The sequence below is a fragment of the Gallus gallus genome, chromosome 25 (genome assembly GCF_016699485.2).
Source record: "Gallus gallus isolate bGalGal1 chromosome 25, bGalGal1.mat.broiler.GRCg7b, whole genome shotgun sequence".
NCBI classification, from domain to species: domain Eukaryota; kingdom Metazoa; phylum Chordata; class Aves; order Galliformes; family Phasianidae; genus Gallus; species Gallus gallus.
In genome coordinates this window covers 1,257,424-1,270,265 of record NC_052556.1, presented here as the reverse complement: position 1 = coordinate 1,270,265, position 12,842 = coordinate 1,257,424, and the positions used below count along the sequence as shown (strand labels likewise).

The 12,842-nt window shown below is 43.8% G+C and overlaps 1 protein-coding gene across 1 annotated transcript in view; it reads right to left on the bottom strand.

The window, feature by feature from the left end:
* The window catches only part of COPA (coatomer protein complex subunit alpha), a 22,287-nt gene extending 9,543 nt beyond the window's left edge, over positions 1-12,744 (bottom strand). The window contains exons 1-17 of the mRNA NM_001031405.3: positions 12,653-12,744; positions 12,462-12,575; positions 11,967-12,040; positions 11,608-11,688; positions 11,227-11,303; positions 10,802-10,911; positions 6,982-7,091; positions 6,377-6,476; positions 5,749-5,884; positions 5,134-5,216; positions 4,453-4,603; positions 3,979-4,045; positions 3,795-3,870; positions 2,043-2,125; positions 1,324-1,463; positions 763-848; positions 236-374 (exon numbers count right to left, since the gene is read on the bottom strand). Of these exons, the coding sequence (NP_001026576.2) occupies positions 236-374; positions 763-848; positions 1,324-1,463; positions 2,043-2,125; positions 3,795-3,870; positions 3,979-4,045; positions 4,453-4,603; positions 5,134-5,216; positions 5,749-5,884; positions 6,377-6,476; positions 6,982-7,091; positions 10,802-10,911; positions 11,227-11,303; positions 11,608-11,688; positions 11,967-12,040; positions 12,462-12,575; positions 12,653-12,692 (1,667 nt within the window). The 5' untranslated portion in view covers positions 12,693-12,744. The remainder of the gene's footprint in view (positions 1-235; positions 375-762; positions 849-1,323; positions 1,464-2,042; positions 2,126-3,794; positions 3,871-3,978; positions 4,046-4,452; positions 4,604-5,133; positions 5,217-5,748; positions 5,885-6,376; positions 6,477-6,981; positions 7,092-10,801; positions 10,912-11,226; positions 11,304-11,607; positions 11,689-11,966; positions 12,041-12,461; positions 12,576-12,652) is intronic.
* Positions 12,745-12,842: the final 98 nt, after the last annotated feature.

The window sequence follows — 12,842 nt, the reverse complement described above, 5'->3', positions numbered from 1 at the left end:
CAAACTCCAGTCAGGTGAACAGTGCAGCCACCCCAATCCAGCAATAAAACCCCAGTGCACAGGGTAAGCAACCAAACACAAATGAAGACCAAACATTTAGCTCTGCCTTAGGGTACATCCACACTGTACTAAAAGCACAATTGCAGCAGCACCAGCTTGTGTCTGCCAAAAAAAAAAATCACCATGGTGCAAGGTCAATCATTTCAAGGACTCAGTGTGTGACCCCCAAACTCACCCTGTGGTGACAGCGTATTTGATGTGGTTGCTGGTGGTATAGATGAAAACACCACTTTCATCCCAGGCACCACTCTTGACACGGATATTTTCATGGATGTTACACAGCGATTCCAGCTTTCTGTTGCAGATCATGATGGCTGGTGACAAGAAAAGAAACAAGAAGTACTCAGAGCTAACTGTATCTGCCTCTGAATTACAGCTTCTCTCCTCCATAGCCTCAGAGATACTGACTGTAATCAGAATCAGACATTAAGGAGATGATGGCAATCACAATGAAATCGCCACCTGCCATTATTTTGTGAAAGAGACTAGCTGAATCCTCTGAGGAACAAAGGAAAGCCTGTGTCCTATAAGATTTTGCTGAAGAAGACAAAGTGGAAGGGTCCACTGTGGATCTGTTTCCAGCTGTACCTTTGCTGCTAGCCAGAGCTCTGAGCACTTACAGGAGCAGATCATGCTCCCAACTAAGGAAGAAGCAAGCATGCCCTAGGATCCAGGTGAAACACTGCAACCCTGCCTACTTACCATGCTTAGCCAACAGAGCTACATGGGACATGTCAGCTGACCAGATGACATATTTCACCTTGGAGATCTTCACTGAGGCCAGAGTCCTGGGAAAATAACAGCACTGACATTAAAGAGTTAAAACAATATTCCCAGTCTGTTTCTTTGTGGCTAGCAACACATAACCAGCACAAGCCTGCAATCATGTTGCAATTTTAAGAGCATTTTGAACAGATATAAAACCTAAGGGACAAGGCATTGGGCAAGCTTAGCTTGATTGAGTCTGGGATTTTTGATTTCTTTGCACTTTTACAGCACCCGATTCTACAGTCACAGAATTTACAGGGGTATGGCACGCATCTCCCTGTGATCAATGGCATAATGCCTGCAGCATAAATTACACCTTGGCTATGTTTGCACTCTGCTCTTCCTAACAGTTGTTAGCCGTGGTTTGGATCAGACTGATGCAGCCTGCAGCTGATGCTGAATTCAGCAGTGCATTAATAGCTATTACTCGTCCCCAGAGGGCACACGCCAACAGGATTACAATATTAAAACTTCTCCCAGCAGACTGGATCTTACCGCTTCTGCTGCACGTCAAAGAGGGTGATGGAGTCTGCATCTCTCAGTAACAGGTTCCCTGTGCCAGCATAGAAAATCTCATCACAGTTCGGCACCTGAACCTTCTTTGTGATCTCATTCTTCAAGTTTTTGATGAGGATCTGCCATTTATTGAGAGAAAAAAAAAACGTAACAACACAGGACAGTTAGGAGGATCCTATGAAGAAATTTAGGATTATTTTAGCCCAAAATTCTAGCTGAACCTCAGCATCAAGATGCAAAACAAAACACGTGGCCTTCCACAAGATTTTCCATGACTGTTCTTTTTCCCCTTCTTTCTCTTATTGCACTCCACAGAAGAGAACAAAAGACTTCTATAAAGAAATCTAACCTGCTTTTTCACCATTTCCTCATTACTTCCATGCTATGAAAGCAACCAGAGTTGTTTCACAGTCCTGCTCTGGTCAGCTGTCATATCTGAACCACCTGCTGTAGCAGGCTTCCAGCAACAGAACCAGCATTTGCCATAAGAAATTAAATAATATTTCAACTCACTACGATTTCACCACATTACATTTCTTCATGTCTACCTGCAGCCCACTCTCTGCTGAGAGCAATTTGCCAATCCACTCGGATCTCTAATAATTCCGTTAACCCAGACTCCTCCCATATCCATTTGTGTATTTCCAGATGACAATACTCCCCTTAAAAAGATGACCCTATTAAGCCTGTCCCCTTACCGAATGCATGCGATCCAGGACTGCAAAGCGGTTACGAGCTACCCACACAGCTGTTAGCCCGGAGGAACGCTTCCCTTCAGGGGCTGAGGAGAGAAAGACACAGGCAGTGAATAAAACCTCTGGCAGGCTCTTATGGCAACACATTAGTCAGTCTTGTTTGATCCCATCTTGGCTGTTGGAGCCGCTTCCTGCTAATTCATGTTTAACCTGAGGCTATTCGCAAGACTCATTCCCTCCCCCGATGTCCTTTCAGATCACAGCGTGGCCAGCGCCAGCCCCTCTCTGCAGCCAAGGCACAAGACAAGTGGCAGGCTGTGCAGCCAATGCCACTGCTTGGCACTGGAGCAGCCATCCTGGGCGACAGCACCGTCTGTCAAGCTAACGAGCAGAGCCTCGCTGGCCAAGCCATGCAAGCAGCGAGGGTCCCGGCTTCAATGTACACCCCCTCCCTTTATCCCTCCAGCCCCCCCGCAAACTGACATAACGAGCTGGAGGAGAAAGGCTGCACTCTCCCCAGCACGCAGCTGTTCTCTCAGTTTTAAAATGCTAATATAAACACAGCACTCTGCATGTCAGGCGTGCATAAAGAACTGTGTGCAGGATGTTTGGGGTGTGGAAAAGGCTTTTGGAAGAGGGGTAGGGAACAGAAAGGAAGGTGAGAGAGCTGCTGCTGTTTTGGTAAAAATCAATATCTTATTAAGAGAAATACTTCCTCCTTAAGAGGAATAAAGCTGAAGGATGTGTTAAATACCTACATCCAAGACCAGGGAGATCATGAGATGTATGAGGTGCTATGTTTGCATACATAGCAGTTTGTTAGAAAAACATCTATCAATCAGTAGAATTACATGCTGCTCCTGAAGATGCCTTAAATGTACTTAGTTTTCTTGAGGCCTTGACTCCACTTCTTCTGCAAGAAGAAACCCTTTCCTCCATAAAATGGAGGCAAGCTGGGTGTCCCCACACAAGCAAGCTCTAACCAACTCAATCAAAATAAATACTTGAAATACACTCAGTAACATTTAAAATATCTGAAGTTATTAAAAATCTCCCTTTCCTTCTCTCCCCAGATATATCTGCTTTTGTACTCAGCAAAAAAAAAATCTTCCCCTTATCCATAGAAATCAGGATATCTGTGAACAAGGGAGCTGAATTCCAGTTCTCACTCATTCATCACTCCCACTCATTTCAAAATCCTTACTGCCAGGACAGAGGCAGGAGGAACCAGCTGGAGTTTCAGATCCCAAATGGAATTCGTAGTTAGGAGAAAGAAATTTTTTCTTCTCCTAAATCATGTTTTGACTTGTAAATTGCACAAAACTGATGTGAAATTTGCTGAGAGAAAGAATGAATATTGGCATCCTGGCACTGTCACTTTTACAGCCACTTTTCAGAGTGTAAAACCTCTTCAAACAAAATATATCTGGTTACAACCCATCTCTGCTGACAAGCCAGGAATGCTGCCTGCTGTGTCAAAAGGGAGAATGGAAAGTTCCTAATAACAAAATTATAAAATATATATTTGTAGCAGTAAAAGTTTGGGATGAGCATGAATTTTTCAAGTCAGTGTAGTGTGATATAGTAAGCAGGAAGCCTGCCAAATGATGCGTGCTGCAGGGACACTGGGAAACATGGAGAAAGAGTCTAATGAGAGGCTGACAGAAACGAGACTTCTCTTTTTACATATAACACAGTTGGAGAGGAAAGGGAACAACTACTCAGCAACACACACTGATGTGAAGACATGCTTACCATCTGGATTCTGGGAGTCTGCATCCTTGGGAATGGTGTATAGGTCATAAGTGCTATTCTCCAGGTTGCTTGCTCTCTGCAAAAATGAGAGGAAAAAAATATTTTGAGATAGGATTTCACAGAACTGCCATTCACAGCCTTGTAAAAAGTTCTTTAGCACATTACGAAGCCAAACTTGACTTACAGTGCAGAGAAGGACAGCATTCTCAGCTGGGTTGTATGACATGTTGAACACAGGGAACTTGGAACCACTGCAGAGGAGACACAAATTAAAGTTACAGTGAACTATGATTACTTCTAAAACAGTCAATGAACACTTCTTCAGTACTCAGTTTATTTAAGAAATAAAAACAACTGTTTTGATTAATTTCCTGAACCACCTGGAAACGCTTTAAGAATATCAGCATTTTGTAAGTGGAAGAGCTGACATTTCAATTTGAACTACTGAAAACTTAAAGCTAGCAACCAAAAGAGCTTGTATCTATGCACAACACTGATCTAAAAACACTTCCTCCAGGCTTTGTAAGTTCATCTGACAGAGTTAGCTGAGCCAAAGTCATATGAATAACATGGGACAACACAACCCATCTGTAAGAAGAACTACCAGGGGTTCAGGACACTGGTGAGGGCTCTTTAACTCTGAGCACTCATCTGTTACCTGCGCAGCTGCATAACAGCAACGTCTTTTGAGCTGTTAAAGTCAAGTTGGCGGAGGAATCGGTCCTTTACATAATACAGCATATTCCCATGTACTGCATAAGCAGGACGCTCACGTTCCAGTTTGAAGACAATCATGCCACCATCATGGCCTGGGAAAAGGCACACAAGAGGTCAAACGTGAATTAAATTCTCTGGGTTCTCTCACTGCTGAGATGAGAAAACCCAGCCCTACAAGCTAAGAAGGGGCCAACAGGGATTCCACTTTTATCCTCACTGTTCCCTCAAACCTATGATCTGACATCCTTCTAGAAACATTTTCCCTTGCTGTCACACATCTCTCTAAGTGTGATTAGCCCAGCGTGGCTCCCCTTGGATTTCTCCCAGCCTTCGGCTTCAGAGCATTCACTAGTTAAGGCTGAGGCTATCTTCCTCTACTATTAAACAGCAGCTGAAACAATGAGACTGCATTCCATATGATGCTTTCAGATGTTGTATGAATTTAAATAAGGCTGTTTTCACTCCAGGACATTTAATAGACACATCTGCAAGTCAGCATGTTCTACAAAGAGTGCTAAGTAAATCCTTAATGCACAGAGTTCCTATATGGAATACACTTTCAAGCATCCTGCCAGACACTGAGTAGGGTTTTTCTTTGTTGCTTTTTTGTTTGTTTTTTTACCTGCAGCAAAGAGGTTGAGATTGGGATGAGCAGCCAATACCCAAAAGCGATCATGATCACGGCGGAAGGTCTGGACACCCGTGCTAAACATGCCAAGATAAGGAACAAAGAACATAAAACTTCAGTCTAAGCTCTGGTTCCCCAAAAAATGAAGATCTGAGCTTCAGATCATCCCCAGCATTCAGAACTGGGAGTCCACACAGTTCAAAATATTGTATTCACAGCCTTTTTGTCAAAGAGTATATTCCCATTTAAAATATTTTCAGCAGCAATATCAGTGAATTGCTCAGCACTCTTTCACTTGATGTTAAACAAAAAGCTCTGCTCATAACATGCATCTCAAAGGGACAGAACGTGAAAAATATTTCTCTCTCACAATCACAGAATGGCCTGGGTTGAAAAGGACCACAATGATCATCCAGTTTCAACCCCCCTGCTATGTGCAGGGTCACCAACCACTAGACCAGGCTGCCCGGAGCCACATCCAGCCTGGCCTTGAATGCCTCCAGGAACATGATGATCTACTAGGCTTCAGTTTCTCTAAGAACTGTAGGCCTCTCATACATGTAAAATCCTCCCTATTGCAGTTGAACTAGACAGTTGACATGCACTAACCGTTTTGACATATCCCAGACACGGATGCTTTTGTCTTCTGAATTGCTGAGGATGAGCTCCTGCCGAGGGTGAAAGACAGCACACGAGACATTGTTGTAATGCCCCCGGCAAGTGTCAACCTCCCAGGCCTTCGATTCTAACCAAAAGAGAAAAAAAAGAGGAAAACAACACTTAAACACATTGCATAGCAGATGCACAGCGAGCACCTTAATGAAGCAGGCTGTATCAGCTAATTACTAGACCATTCTCTGCAATTTACATTTGTGATCTTTAACTGCTAGCAAAAGCACATCCATTTTTGGTGGAGGGCCTCTGATTATGGAATCATTTCCCTTTCTTATTCCACAGGCACATCTTCAAAAAAACCCCTTCAGAGTGGATCTTTTCTATTCCTACAAACCACTGCTCAGCAGTGCATGCAAATCAAAAGATGCTAGAAGTGTTTACTAAGAAACTGAGCCCTCTTCAGATTGCAAAAGTCAAGCTGCTTGGGATTATTTACCACTGCATCATAAAGACGTGCTTCCAAAGCATAAATTCCTTTCAGGTTCAGCCTACAGATGTTCAAACAAATGTCAGCTCTTAACACCCTTGTCACTATGGGTTCCCTTTGGGAAAATCTACTCACCGTTCATCCTCCAGATCTTCACTTGTCGATCATCAGCTCCTGACACAATCAGTGGCATTGTGGGATGGAAGGCAGCCCAGTTCACTCCACGATCGTGGCCCTAAAAGACAAACAGAAAATTCACTTAAAGCAGTTTTGTGACTGAAGAGTAAAGACAAGACTGCAGCCAGGCCTGCCAAGACACAGCTCTGAGTGTCATGCTGCTCAGATTGAGTGCTTACACAGACTTTGCCCACAGTGATAAGCTCTGCAAATACCATTCTTCATCAGTAGAGCAAAGCTGCAGAACAGCACTACTTCTTAGCTTTAAAGAAGCCATTACAGAACACTGTCTCTACCATAATCTCCTCTGCTGCTTCCAGCAACGCAAGGTAATAATTTCTGCTATTTAATGGAGCTTTTAGCCATACAGAGACAACAGCACTAGCTTGGTTACAGTGCAAACACCTCCAGACTTCAGTATTTTTTAATTCTTAAAGCACAGAATTCCACAGAGCCAAATTCAGTAGTTTAAATCTTTTTTCTTCTCTTAGAGGACATGTCACATGGTGGACTTCATTATACAGATTTGAAAAGACTGCACAGTACACATACACACACTGTACCTCAAGAACGTGCTTCACAACTGCATCTGTTGTCCCAAACAAATCCACCCCAGTTATTCCCCTGACATCCGACTCCACAGCTCCAGGGGAGAGGTTCTTCTTCCTTAAGCCTTGTAGAACAGGAAAAAGAAGAGGGGTGAAGGAAGCAAAAATTATATCAGAGACAATGTTTCTAACATTGCAACAAGTTGAGGGCTCTCCTGAGCCCTTCAGACACATCTTCAGGTGCAAAGTGAGACCTTCAAAGAGGGTGAGAAATATCCAGGACACCCTCCTACTCCCTCCAAAAGCATAAGCTCAGATGAGGCACACTAAAACAGAAGTCTGCAATGCAGTACAGCACGTATTGCCTCAGCTCACCGGGACACAGACTGCAGCATCTCAAAGGATCCCAAATCCTCTCCCTCTCACTCCTTCACTAACCTGAGCTTGCAGCTTTCAGGAGACTTTCATCCATGTTCCATGGATGACCTCATAATAATGCACTTGGACAGTCTGCCTGAACACATGATATTTTCAGGAGCTAAAGCTATGGAAAAGCCTTCTCCCAGTTCTGGAAAACACTGAATTCTCCAAGTTAAAACAGACCTGCAACAAGCAACCCTTCCTTAAAACCCTATGGAATACAGCAGGGAAAGTAAGAATTGAAAACAGCCTCTCAACTGACAGTACAAGGGAAAAGACTGCACGTAACACACAAACAAAACCTCAAAATAAGCTTTTAAATATAAAAATACTTGGCAATTTTGCCATCTGCAATTCTGATTCCTATACTCCTCGTGGATTAGCAGCTCAAGAGCTCAAACCATCAGACTAACACTGCAAAACGAAGTCACCATGTAAGGCAGTGTCTCACAGCAAAGCACAAATGCTCAGCACTGTGGATGAGGAGCACACACAAGTGATCCAAATAACAATGATGAACTTGAACAGCTGAGTGGAAGCTTCTATAAAGCCAACACAAACTGCCCCAGAAAGGAGGAGTAAAACATACATAATTCAGGGGAGGCAAGTGAAGAAATGCATGGCTTTCACAAGAGAAAATACTTGAGCCTTTCACAAACCAGTGAAACAGGACTGGAACACAAGTGGAAAATTTCTGGTGTGACTGCACAAATCTAAGGAAAGGCAGGACACTCATAGAACATTGCAGCCTCCTGTGTTGCTCTGAGGAGGGAGCAGGGACAGAGAAAGGACTTGCAGCAGGAAGGCAGATCTTATGCATTCTGAGGACAGCTGTTCAGAAAAACAACTCAAGAGGATACTCAGCTGAACATGCACACAAGCACTCAGAAGAACAGTTAATAAAGTCACTAGAGAAAAGGGGCAACACACTGAGAATTACAAGTCACAAGTTAGGTGAGAATGAAAAAGAAAACAGTAAGACATCAGAACATCCCTGTGATTCATTTTCTGGAACACACAACAACACGTCAGACAACTCTGACCCAAAAATGGTCCTTAGAAAGATTCTTATGCTCTGTTCTCTTCCTCACAATTCAGGCCTCATACTTAAAGGTCAGAAACCTACTAAGATGGGAACTAAAGAGGGCTGTTGGCTGCTGACTCTTTCATTGTTGGGCTTAGGTGCATTCTGGCCACTCCTGCATTCGGTGGAATTTTCCTGCCAAGCAACACACTTCAGGATTTGCCAACCAAGATGAAGATTAAACAGGAATTGGTGCACGGTGTTGCAGCACACACAAAAACACTCTGATGAGGATAAGACCACTAACAACCTCCTTGCTGGTTAATACTTAAAAAGATACAAAAAAAAAAACCAGAAGGTTATTTTGTAGGTTTTGTCAGTTAGTATCAGCCACAAGAGCAAGAACTTCATTCCGCAGCATTGGTGAATAATACAGCACAAATATTCATGCATTTTTATATATAAACAAGCTTATTCTTGCTGCATTCACACAGTCTCTCTCAGGAAATAAGCAGGAAATAGACTTCAACGTCCAGCATATTTGTTTTACACTGAAGATCCTTTACCAGCAGGTTTGAAACCAAGGAGCACTAAATCCAGTGATTATCAGCAGATGCAGCAAGCTCCAGCAGCATTCTGAAGTGGAGTTCTTTATGATTAGGATTATATGCATTAAAAAAAAAACAGAAGTAGTAATTTCCACTGGAATGCTACAGAACAGAACCCTGTCAAGGAGAAGTCATCCTGGAGAAAAAAAAAAAAACTTTTTTTGAGGGGAAAAAGCAAGTTGGATTTTTAATCTGCTTCTCATCTATCCACATTTTTCCCCCCACGCACACTAATATTCTTGCAGTGTTGTGTCTGACTGGAGCAACAGCTGAGTCAATAATTCAGCCTGTCTCTAAAACCTCTCATCATATATCAGCTGAGGGGGGGAAAAAAAAAGGGCTCTGTACCATCTCCAAACCAATTTGGCAGCTGGAACTCTACTGAGAGAGTGTGTGGGAGAATGCAGCAGCGAAGCTTACAGGCAAGATAGCTGTTAAATACTCCATGCTGGCAGTACAGAGAGGGTGACAGGTTTTAAATAACTAGGATATCCTGTCCCCAGTCCCTACTGTTGACACAGCTGGCCATGTCTGAGCGTGTACTACAAATATTGCAGCATGCCCAACCAAAACTGCAATGGCGAGAGCAGCAGGTCAGATGAAGGGCTACAGTCTGCCCCTAGAATAATTTCCACTGGCACACCACCAATACTGTCCCTATCTGCCTTCCACCAGCTCTATTTCCACCTAATATTTTCTGTACATCTGGCTTTTCATCCACAGATGGTATTTTTAAGTCAGATCTTGTGGTCTAGGTATAACCTAAAGGATATCAGCAAAGCACTCTGGAGTTTTGACTTGTGACTCCTGCTCTGATCTCCAAGCAACACTTCATTTTATAGAAGAGAAGCAAACTAGATGCTGAAGATTCAGCTTCTTGTCACCACCCACAACTAGGCTACCAGAAAAATCCCTCATGCAGCAGAGAGGCTTTTTTGCCTTTATCTCACAACAAATGACTTACTGCTGCCTCCAAGAGTTTTTCAAAGAGCTAGAGGCAACCCAGAAATTTCTGAAGTTTCTCCTAGAAACCTGGAACACCAACATTAATCAGCTGATAACATTACCTCCATTCTGATACCAATATTTGTTACTTATGTTGGCTATAAAGTCAGATCCTTTGAGGTTTTTTTTGGTTGTACAAAACTACAGCTAGCCTCACCTACTGCTGCAAAAGCCTTAGCTCCAAAAAAAGTTGCACTAGGTGCCCCCCCCCAACAGTTACTTTGAGTCAACATCTGTTTTACTCAAGAAAAAACAGAATTCTGGCAGGTTCTTGGTGACACGAGGCAAAGTATTCACAGGTAGGCTAACAGCCACATACAGAAGAAGAGGAGAACTCACACAAGTAGTGAAGGGGCACTCTAGTCATACAGCACTCCTCCTTAGAAGCAGCCTAGATCCAAGAGATGCTCTCCCTTTAGTGGCTGGCCCTTATATGAGCCCAGGGTGCCTCCACTCTGAGTCCACCCCTTCTGGTGGGAAGCACAGGTGCAAACAATTTGTACTCCCTGGGATAATCACATCCCTTCACCAGGTGCTCAGTCACCAGTTCAAGCCCTGACCTAACAGTTCCCCTACAGCATCCTACAACTTCATGGAAACTGAGGGGAAATAGATCCCCATCAATACAGAGTTTTTGTAATTTTTTTGCCTGAGGTTCCTTCAACCAGCAGGCTACTCCTTCTGCTTTCAGATCTGAATCTGCCTTTTACGGCTTTCAGCAATTGCAGTTCTGAAGTGGGCTTTGCTACAGGACACCCCTTTGACCTGGGCAGCTCACCAGAAATATCCCAAACGCGTACAGTCTGATCCAAGCTGGCTGATACTACCAGGTCCTCAGAGGGGTGAAACTGGGCACACATCACATAGTGGTTGTGTCCTGTCAGCACACTACAACAAAAAAAGGACAAAAAAATATCATTTAAACAAAGAATATATCAACATGCATTTTAATTACTACCAACAACAATAACCTAGGTTTTAAGAGGGACAATGAAAAATATGACTGGTAACACCTGGAACAGAAATGGCATTCTTCAAAAACTAGCATGACTGAACACTGAATACATCCTCTTTATGTCAGTTCTATTCCTTCAACTGTACACAGTCTGAAATATCAATAACACCTTCTGCTTGAAAACAACAAATTAAAACAGCTTGCCCCCAAACTCCACAGTTACTTTTTAAAGCCTCTATGGATTTTACCAGACACAAGTTCTGGACTGCCAGTTCCAAACCCGAATGGTCTGATCATCAGAAGCACTCAAGATCCACGGATATTCCTAAAAAGTCAAAGTATTTCACATGTGAAACGAATGCACATCCCACACAATCCCTCCCCATAGAATACTTTTCAATTGCCACCAAAAATTTACCCTTCTTTGCTTTGTTTTACTTAAGATCTAGGAGAGAGAGTTTTGTCCCTCTTACACCTCCAGAGAACAACACTATATCTGCACACTCATACCATTAGCTCCAGCACAACTTCAATATTCCCATCTTGGGAATCAAGACATACTCCCTTCCAAGAAGGAAGGCCACAGGCACACACATTGGGGTATGTACTTCGGTACTAAAGCTGCTTACATGATGGAAGAAGGTGGTGCGGATGTAGTCCAAATGCCCAAGCAGAGTGAAAAGACAGCGGCGTAGTTTGTAATTCCAGACCTGTGCAACACAAAAGCAGAACAATCAGGATATATGCTGTGACCTACTAGGCTTTCTTTATGCACTTTCTCACAATAGGCTGAAATTTTCATATTCTAATTCACCTATAAGCATCCCTCTTCCATTTTAAAGCATTTCTAACACAAGTTTCAAAGAGGCTTCAATTTGCTGTGATTATCACTAATCCTTCCAAAGCAGATGGAGCATAACCCCAGAGCAATTCCCTCCCTTGGGTGGTGTTTTCTGAAATAAAAATTGCAAAAACAGTAAAACATTACCTTTATTTTATAGTCATCACCTCCAGAAACAAACAGAGGCTGCTGCTTGTGGAAATCAATACCTCGAACAGGTCCTACAAAAAGGAAGAGCAGGTTGGACAGGGCAAATGACAGCCAGAGCAGACTCTCATATCACTCAAAGCATGCAATTCACACTCTCCATTGCTTCTTTTGATAAAAAATTCAAAGCAACAAAAACCCATATTTAAATCTGACACCCCACTCTTAAACCCATTCGCTTCTACCAGTGCATCCATAGAAACGCACACACTACAAAGCACCCTGATCTCATGCACTCACAAGTTCACTTTTACACCTGAAACAAAACGACAGCCCCACTTCACACACATGAAAGAAGTATTCAGAGACCAGCAAAGAGGCTGCTATGAAATGCAGGGTATGTCACACAGCTCCTCAGGTCTGAGGGCCAGGCCCAGGCCCCGGCCCACCCTACAGGTGACAGCAGCCCCCCCCTCATCACTCCCTACTACTGACCATCGTGCTCGTCGAACTTGTCGATAAGGGTGCACATACGATAGTCCCACAGCTGGATGACGCCATTATGTAGGCTGGTGAGGATCCACGGCCGCTTAGGGTGGAAGCTGAGCCCTACGGAGACACAGACAGAGATGACGGAGAGACCCTCCCAGATCTCCCCACACCGCACAGTTCAGCCCCACTGCTACCTTTCACCCGAGCCGATTTGGTCTCGAACTTAGTCAGCATCACGACTGCACCCCCCAACCACCACCTCCCCGACCCTCCACGTCGGCGCCCCGGAAGTATCCTCTCCCCCACTTCCGCTTCCGGCCATCGAGCGGCGGTCCTTCCGCTGACACAGAGCGGCTTCCGGAGCTACGCATGCGCGGTGGCGCT